This window comes from Oryza glaberrima, chromosome 2 (assembly GCF_000147395.1).
Source record: "Oryza glaberrima chromosome 2, OglaRS2, whole genome shotgun sequence".
NCBI classification, from domain to species: Eukaryota; Viridiplantae; Streptophyta; class Magnoliopsida; order Poales; family Poaceae; genus Oryza; species Oryza glaberrima.
Genome location: NC_068327.1, coordinates 10,492,568 through 10,501,355, shown reverse-complemented (window position 1 = coordinate 10,501,355; position 8,788 = coordinate 10,492,568). Strand labels below are relative to the sequence as shown.

General features: G+C 47.8%; 1 protein-coding gene and 1 pseudogene across 1 annotated transcript; both read left to right on the top strand.

Moving 5' to 3' along the window:
* Positions 1-315: 315 nt before the first annotated feature.
* On the top strand, positions 316-4,175 carry LOC127763793 (disease resistance protein RGA5-like). The gene is made up of 3 exons (XM_052288585.1): positions 316-1,416; positions 1,856-3,804; positions 3,896-4,175. The coding sequence occupies exons 1-3, from the start codon at positions 569-571 to the stop codon at positions 3,925-3,927; spliced, it is 2,829 nt and encodes a 942-aa protein (XP_052144545.1). The 5' UTR covers positions 316-568; the 3' UTR covers positions 3,928-4,175.
* Positions 4,176-4,727: 552 nt separating this feature from the next.
* Positions 4,728-8,788, top strand: LOC127762481 (chlorophyllase-1-like; annotated as a pseudogene).

The window sequence follows — 8,788 nt, the reverse complement described above, 5'->3', positions numbered from 1 at the left end:
TGGGAGGCCAAAGCATGATCTGTGACCCAACGACCAAGTTGGATGATCAATGCAGCCGGGCAAGAAATATGGAAAAGAAGATTTGGAAAACATACTTGAAACTCACTTGCAGCTGAATTGTTCTTTTGATGAAGGCGAAGCAACTCGAATTTCAACGCAGACATGGTCACAAGTCAGAACAGAAGCACATGTATGGAGCGGGTCAACTTTACGTACTCGGAATCTTCCAAGTAGGACTATAGCGACCCAACAGCAACGATATCTTTCATTTTTAATCTTTATCTCATCTAAATCGAAAAGTCTAAGAACAAAAGTTCAAACTGCCGTCTAACCTCATCGAGCTCTTCCTCCTGTTCGAGCGCAGGGCGATCGATCGAGTTGGGAAACTTCGAATCAATCGAGAGCGTCGCCCTATCGATCCAGTCAGCGACGACAGGGGACTGGACTAGGCGATTCACCCACGATCGATCCACCGGGTGACGAGTGAGTCTCATCCTCTCCGAGCTTATTTTCTTTGTCAGTACCATCCAGTATCCACCCAGGGAGGACAAGAATCAAGATCTGATCCATGGAGTTGGCGACGGGTGCACTGCCAAGCGTGATCGCCAAGCTCGGTGATCTGCTCGTCGGCGAGTACAATCTGCAGAAGGCGGTCAAGGGGGAGATCAGGTTCCTCCAATCCGAGCTCGAGAGCATGCACGGCGCCCTCGGCAAGGTCTCCGCCACGCCGGCCGACCAGCTTGATCCCCAGGACAAGATCTGGGCCAGGGATCTCAGAGAGCTCTCCTTCGACATCGAGGATACCATCGACGCGTTCGTCGTGCGCGGCATGGGAGACGACGACGACCACTCGCACTCCGCCAAACCGCACGGCATCAGCAAGCTCATCGATAGAAGCGTCGGCCTGTTCAGGAAGGCCAAGGCTCGCCATGGGATCGCCTCTGAGATCATGAACATCAAGAGCCGTGTCGTCGAGGTGCACGAGCGTCGCCGCAGGTATGAGATCAACATTGCTGTTGGTGGTGGTGATAAGCCTGCTACAATTGACCCTCGTTTATTCGCGCGGTACACGGATGCGAAAGAGCTTGTTGGTATTGGTGAGACGAGAGATGAGCTGATCAAGATTCTGACGGAAGAGAATGGAGTGTCCGTGCAGCGAGCAGGCAAGGTGGTTTCCATTGTTGGATTCGGGGGATTGGGGAAAACAACTCTCGCTAATGCAGTGTACGAAAAGATTCGACCACTGTTCGACTGCTGTGCTTTCGTGTCAGTGTCTCAAACTCCTGACTTGAAGAAATTGTTCAAGGGCACGCTTTGTCAACTTGACGCAAAGAAATATGAACGTCGTCTCAATGAAAACCCATTGGATGAGGTGCAGCTCATCAATGAACTCAGAGAATTCCTTCAACAGAAAAGGTATAAATCGAAGCACATTCCTTCCACCAATCTGTACATACGATGTTTTTTTTCTCAGCAACTAATAATCCTTCCACCAATCTGTACATACGATGTTTTTTATCTCAGCAACTAATAATTTACTAGTATGCCATCCATTTCGTAATACTAATTAGCAGTCTACATACTGTTGTTGAGAATGTTCATCATGTCCTGGTTAAATAAAAAAAAAACTACAACTGCTTATAAGCCTTTTTACATCGTTATTGAGTCGGAATTAAATAGCTATGTCCAAATCTTCTTTTCTTGAGTGAATAATTTATCTCTGTTTTGGCAAAGATTCACAATAGCTAGACTAGTTTTGCCTACGAACTTGCTAATCCACCTGGCCCCAGTATTTGAACTTTCCGTTCTATTTCATTAGTTTTTTTTCCTAATTAAGGACTTAAGCTATATGCAGGTATTTCATTGTTATGGATGACATATGGGATATCTCAATATGGAAAATAATTAAATGTGCTTTGCCTGGTAATGATGTTGGATACAAAATCATTACAACAACACGTATTTTTGAAGTTGCTGAAAAAGCTGGTGGTGTTTACAAGTTGAAAAATCTTTCGTTAAATAACTCTCGACGATTACTATATGGAAGAATATTTGGTAACTGTGAAGACACAGGAAAATGTCCTGATGAGGAGCTGGCTGAAGTATCCGAGAGAATACTAAGGAAATGTGCTGGTGTTCCATTGGCTATCATTACGATGGCTAGTCTGCTGGCTTGTAAAGCAAGAAATAAGATGGAGTGGTACGAGGTGTATAACTTGGTTGGTACTGGTCTCGAGAATAGTCTGGATGTTAAAAATATGAGAAAGATCTTGTCATTTAGCTATTATGATTTGCCACCCCATTTGAGAACTTGCTTATTATATTTAAGTGTGTTTCCGGAAGATTACAAAATTGAAAAAGATCATTTGATATGGATGTGGATAGCTGAAGGCTTTATCCAATGTGAGAAACAAGGGAGGAGCCTATTTGAACTCGGAGAGAGTTACTTCAATGACCTCGTGAATAGAAGTATGATCCAACCCATATATGATATGTACACTGACATAGTATCTGAGTGTCGCGTACACGATATGATCCTCGATCTTATCTGCTCATTGTCAAGTGAAGAAAACTTTGTTACTATATTAAATGGTAGGGATCAAGGATCTCTGTCATACACGATTCGGAGGTTGTCCCTCCAAAATGGCAATGAAGATCATGCTATGACTTCAGCAACTCGGAGCTTGCAGCAAGCAAGGACAGCTCTTGTCTTTCCATCTGCCACTGATCTAGTACCTGTCCTTAGGAGCTTCCGAGTTTTACGTGTACTGGATTTACAAGGTTGTGATCTTTCACAAGGTTACAGCCTTAAGTACGTTGGGAACTTATTTCACTTGAGGTATCTAGGACTACGTGACACACACATTAGAGAGGCCCCAGAAGAAATAGGAAACATACAGTTTCTACAAACTTTGGACCTGAGGGAAAACCCTATTTGTGACTTGCCACTGAATATTGTGAAGCTCAGACATTTGACGTCCCTGTGCTTCGACGGGTTTGCGAGAGTGCCAGATGGGATTGGAAGCCTAACAATGCTTGAACATCTAGCAAATGTGTTGATCGATTGTGCTACTGTGGGCATGATGGAAGAGCTGGGCAACCTAACGGAGCTAAGGGTGCTGTGCATCATCTTCTGGGACGGATGGAACGACAAGCTGCTGGGTCTCCTACAAAAGTTGCAGAAGATCCAGCGTCTCTCCATCGACGTCTGCATGAGCAATGTTCGAAAGAACATCGGTGGTTTGGACGCCTGGGTCGCCCCTCGCCATCTCGTCGCACTGAAGACAGAGAATATCTGCTGGTTCTCGTCGCTGCCGGCGTGGATGACGAATCCGTCGCATGTCCCAAACCTCCGCTCGCTATCCATCGCCGTGAGGGAGATCCGGCAGGCCGACGTTGAGACCCTCGGGAGGCTGCCTGCTCTCCGCGATCTGCAGCTGCAGGTGGACCACGAGGAGCTCGGAATCCGCGGGGTGGTGTTGGTGATTGGATCAGCTGGCTCGTTCGCGTGCCTGGTGTGCTGTGGGTTGTGGGGATTCGTTGGGCCGGCGGTGTTCCGGCGAGGAGCAATGCCGAGGCTCAGAACGCTTCGCTCCCGGTTCTCCGTGCGGGAGGCGATCGCCTTCGCCGGCGCCGGCGACGATGGTCTCGACTTGGGACTGGGGAGCTTGCCATCGCTCCAGGAGGTCAATGTCTCGTTGGATTGTGAAGGCGCCAGCGAGGAGGAGGTGAAGGAATTGAAGGCTGCGCTGAGGAGTGCCACCAAGATCCATCCGAATCATCCAAGCATTAGCATTGACGGAGGTACATGTGATGCTTGCTAAGCTTGCTCCTAATTGATTCTTGTCGATCTTTTGCCCTTTCTTATTCTGACGTTAATTAATTGATATTTCAGATGGCCAAGTTTCAGATGACGAGCGCGAATAGATGGTGGAGTATAGTACTAGCATCGATCTAATTATGCAGATCGCCAAATGCTGTTGTTATCCATCTAAATCGGCCAAGATCGCAATATACAATTGTCCTCTCCTCGATCGCCGGAGACCGCTGTCGTCAACCGCCTCACTGAGTGGCCAATATGCAGTGCCGCGGTGTTTCAGGAAGTGCATGCATCAGTGCATGGCAATCACTCCTACAAATCTCTTGTGCATTTAACCTGCTGGACGATTGATACGGAAGCCATTATATTGTTTATGATAATTTTATTCCTCTCTAATCAATGGCCCATATTGTTCCACATCTCAATTCTATAACATACCTCGTTAACGCAATAAAACTTCTCATAAAAAAATGGTGCGGTCACACCGCAAATGGTACTGTCGCGCGTCGCTGCAGTATATTTAAATAGAGGTTAGCATGCAGCTACGCCTCCTGTTCCTCGTCTCAACATTCACCACCAGTTATTGAAATTTTGTTTCTCGCCCCCCACCGGCAAGCACAAATCTCATCCGAAATTTTTGGTTCTTTTTCTTTTTTGAATTTAGTCAAAGTTTATTTAAATTCATTAAAATTTTGTCAAATTTTCAAATAATTTCGGCTAAGAAATTTCTAAAATTTTGGTTCTTTCAAGACCAACACCCCCCACCACCACCACCCCTCCCCCCGGCGCCAAAAACCTAATTTCGAGATTGCAAACCCTGTTCACCAATCACCACACTAACAGAAGAAGAAGAAGATACATACCTCATATCAATATATCATACATGGCACATCGCTGTGCGCTCGGCATGGTGGCGGTGTTCCATGCGGCGCCGCACCGCGTGGAGGCCAAACACGTCGACCACAGCGTGCTCCCGAGCGTGCCCAAGGCTTGGTGCCCCAAGCCGCTCATGGTGGTGGCCCCCGCCAACGCCGGGACCTACCCGGTCGCCATCTTCCTCCACGGCTGCAACATGGTGAACAGCTGGTACGAGCAGTGGCGGACACAGGATTAAAATAAAGATAGGACGGAGAATCTAGGGATGCAAGCGGGACGGATAAGCAGGTTTTTTTAGCCCGTTTATCTCACTTCTAGTTCATTTTTTATTCTAAATTTTGCACTATCATGTAAGAAATGAACTAGTAAGCGAGTTTTTATACAGGTAATGGGACTACCCACTTGCATCTCTAGCGGAGATGGTCGTTTCATAAGAATAGCTAAACACACTAAATATCATATTTATACTATAATCACATAGAAATATAGTGTAACCAATAAATTAAGGGAAACAAAAACATTTTAAAATAAATTAATAATCTGTGTCATATATGATTCATTATACAACAAAAGATAATAGTTGACGTGTTAAGCCCTGTTTGGTTCCATGGGCTAATATTTAGCCCTCAAGGATCCAAACAGGTGGGCTAATTTTGAGCTAATGTGAATTAGCCCCCCTCAAAAAATTAGCCTCTCCAAGGGGTGCTAATGGGGCTAATTTTGTGTGGGGACCATCAAAAAGCAGCTCTCTCTCTCCTTCTCTCTCCTCTCTTTGTACTCTCTCTCCACCTTTTAGCCTTGAATTAGCCTATCGATCCAAACATATCACCCTAGGCTAATGTTTAGCCTACCAATTCATGACTAAACATTAGCTCCCAACATTAGCTCTGGGCTAATCTTTCAAACAGGGCCTTAATTTGCAAATATTGGACAACTCATAAAGCCAAGTGGTTCACCGTTCAGACTTGATGGAAGTAATCAATTGATTAGTGATTAGGGCTGTCATCCAGGCAGCTAGAACAGCAGGACTACATCCTGCATGAGCCACCGAGCCAGAAGGAATGGAGTGAGCGGCGTTGCGGCGCCGCGACGGGACCGTTTCGGCTAGTGCGCGGGCGCGCGCCTACTCCCTATAGGGCTAGCACCTACCGGCATGCTGGTGTCGTTGCGTCGGCGCTTGGTCGACTCGATGTCTCGGTGAAGGCTGAAGGGGGAAGCCACGAAGGCGAATTGATGGTGTGGCGCCGATCCAGGTCGAAGGAAATGAGGCGTCGCTCGCATGCGGCTTATGCGATCGACGGTTAGACTGCTCACTAGCGCTTCGGCTGCTCATTTTGGGCCCAATGTTGATAGGGCCAAGGAGGGTGGAGGGGTGGGGCGGTGTGGGCCGTAGCTGGGTTGGCCGTCCAACCCTGCCCAATGGGTGGATCCGCCCCTGGGTACGAGGGCCTCCTGTCGCATGTCGCCTCCCACGGCTTCATCGCCGTCGTGCCGTAGCTCTACGGCATCGCGCTCGATTTGAACGATGCCACCAGGAAGGTTGCCTGCTGGGCCGCTGACGAGCGGCTGGGCCTCGCCTACGTCCTCGGCAGCGTCCTCAACCTCCCCGGCGTCAAGCCCGACCTCTCCAGGCTGGCCCTCACCGCCTGACCTTCAAGCCATGGTCCTCCACCCGGGGATGCCGGTGACGGTGGGGCGGAGCCCAATGGGCCAGGGGGGTGCTCAAGAACCTGGCCCAAAATTCTAAATAGCTTATTACCCTATATTCTCCACCATATAGACAGCCCCCAGTCCAAACCAGGGAAACCCCCTCCCCCCAAAGATCCAAAACTTTGGCCCAAAACTATAACTCTACAAGGCCCAACTGAGAGGAGGATACGAGAATTCGCTCGTGTTTCCCATAGATCGATAGCGCGCGGCAGAGGTAGGGCTGGGCGGCGACGGGAATCAAGGCGCCAGGGCGGCACCGTTTCGAGTTCGACGTTTCCTCTTCCAAAAATCAAAAATCGCTATTGCTTCTCACCTCTCGTTCTATGGCTGTGACGCCGTCTTCCCGTTCTGCCCAGCCCACTGCGGCACAGCACTGCGCCAATCCGGCCATGCCGGCGTGCCCGAGCCAGACACCGGCGGCCAGCTGCCTAGCCTGAGCCCTGCCCGGTTGGTGGCTGCCCTGCCCTGCCAGCCTGCCCTTACAGCCTTGGCGCCTTGCTGTTGCCGACCAGCCCAAGCAGTGAGTGAAGCAGAAGCAGCCCAACTCCAAGTCTCCAACGCCGGCCGGCCGGTAAGTCTTGCGTGGTTGCACCCTGCCGCTCCCTTCTTTTAATTTTGCAAGTCTACCAATGATTAGGTTATTGTTTGTTGTTTGCAGTCAACGGAGGGGATTACCGGAGTAGAACGGTTGCAAGTGATTGTGCTTCTATGAAAAATCACAGCCGTTAACCAACACTTAAGCTTTGTTCGGGAGTGAGGGTTGGGAACCCTCACTCTCTAGAACGCAAAACGAAGCAGCGTTTAGCACGTGATTAATTAAGTTTTAGCTAATTTTTTTTTAAAAAATGGATTAATATGATTTTTTAAATGAACTTTCGTATATAAACTTTTTTGCAAAAAAACACACTGTTTAGTAGTTTAAAAAGCATGCGCGTGAAAGATGAGGAGGAAGTGTTGGGAACTACTCCTAACGAACGTAGCCTTAGAGTACGTGAGCGCTTTCTCTCAACTTTCATATTTAATTTGTTGTATCAATATAAAGCTTGAAAATTTTTATTTGATCTCTAAAAGGTTTCTATGGAGAAATTTCTTAAAAGAAAAGTACTGGATTGTACCAACAATGTGAAGAGTTCATCCCTTCGACTAGATGATGCCAAGAGACGATCGAATATCATCCAGGCTTAAGAAAAGAAATTGATGATTATCATCCCAACCAAAGAGACAAGGTAAAAAGAAAGTACTTAGAGAATGGGTCTTGCCAACCTCGTGATCTTGTACTTCCTATATCAGTTATTTCCAACAAAGATGGAAAATTCAATCCGGCATGGTTTTATGGTACGCATTTTTTAAATTTTTTCCATGCACTTTCTTATTGTATATTGCCTTCAATTAGATAGATGATGCTTATATGTATTGGGTACGTAACTATTTAGTATAATATCGTTCTAGAACTATGCATGTCAGTATTTTACATAAAGAAAGTTAGAGCAAGGTCAATAGTGTCGCCCGCTAATGGCTGCAAAAATGACCACATCAGCATAGACATTGCTAAGAGCTAATGTATACAATAAGCAGGTTTACATGGACTATTATCCAATTTTTTAATCTTTAGCTAGCTTCCCCATCTAATTTTTTAATCTTGTTGCTGTCGTTTCGTCTCGCCATTCCTACATCACACCAGCTCGCGTGGACCCCACAATTGCATGCCCCAGTCAGAGCTAGCCTAGTGTTGCTGCACTTGCGTTGGGATGTGTGTGTAGCCGGTGATAATTTAATCCCTGACTCATGCTCTCTCGTGTCCAGCTCATTGACAAATCCGATGTGGCAGTTTTATCGTCGGCTAAACTAGCTTATTGAACTTGCTCTTAGGAACCCCCTCATATTTCTCTAGCTCCGCCCCTGACGGTGATGGTCATCGCATTACTATAAAATATTAAATAGGTGTCGGCTCATATGTGTTGAAAGTATTACAACCGACATCTATACCCCTTTTCCATCTCTACGGTCTAAAAACACAAAAAAATCGGCACCGGCCTAGGCCCGAGGCACGTCGGCGGCCCGCCATGCGCGCCGGCGGGCGTGAACCATTGCGAGTTCTACGACGAGTGCGCGCCGCCGCGGTACCACTTTGTGCTGCGGGACAACGGCCACCTGGACATGCTGGACGACGGCGTGCCGTACGCCATCAACAACTGCATGTGCATGAGGAACCTCGGGGACACCAAGGAGGTGGCCAGGAGGACCATCGGTGGCCTCATGGTGGCCTTCCTCAGGGACGCGCTGGAGGACCAACACGACGACCTCAAGCTCGTGCTCAAAGTTGGCGTTAACCCGGGCCTCGCGCCAGCGGTCATCAAGCCGGTTGCTTACGATTTGGCTTGA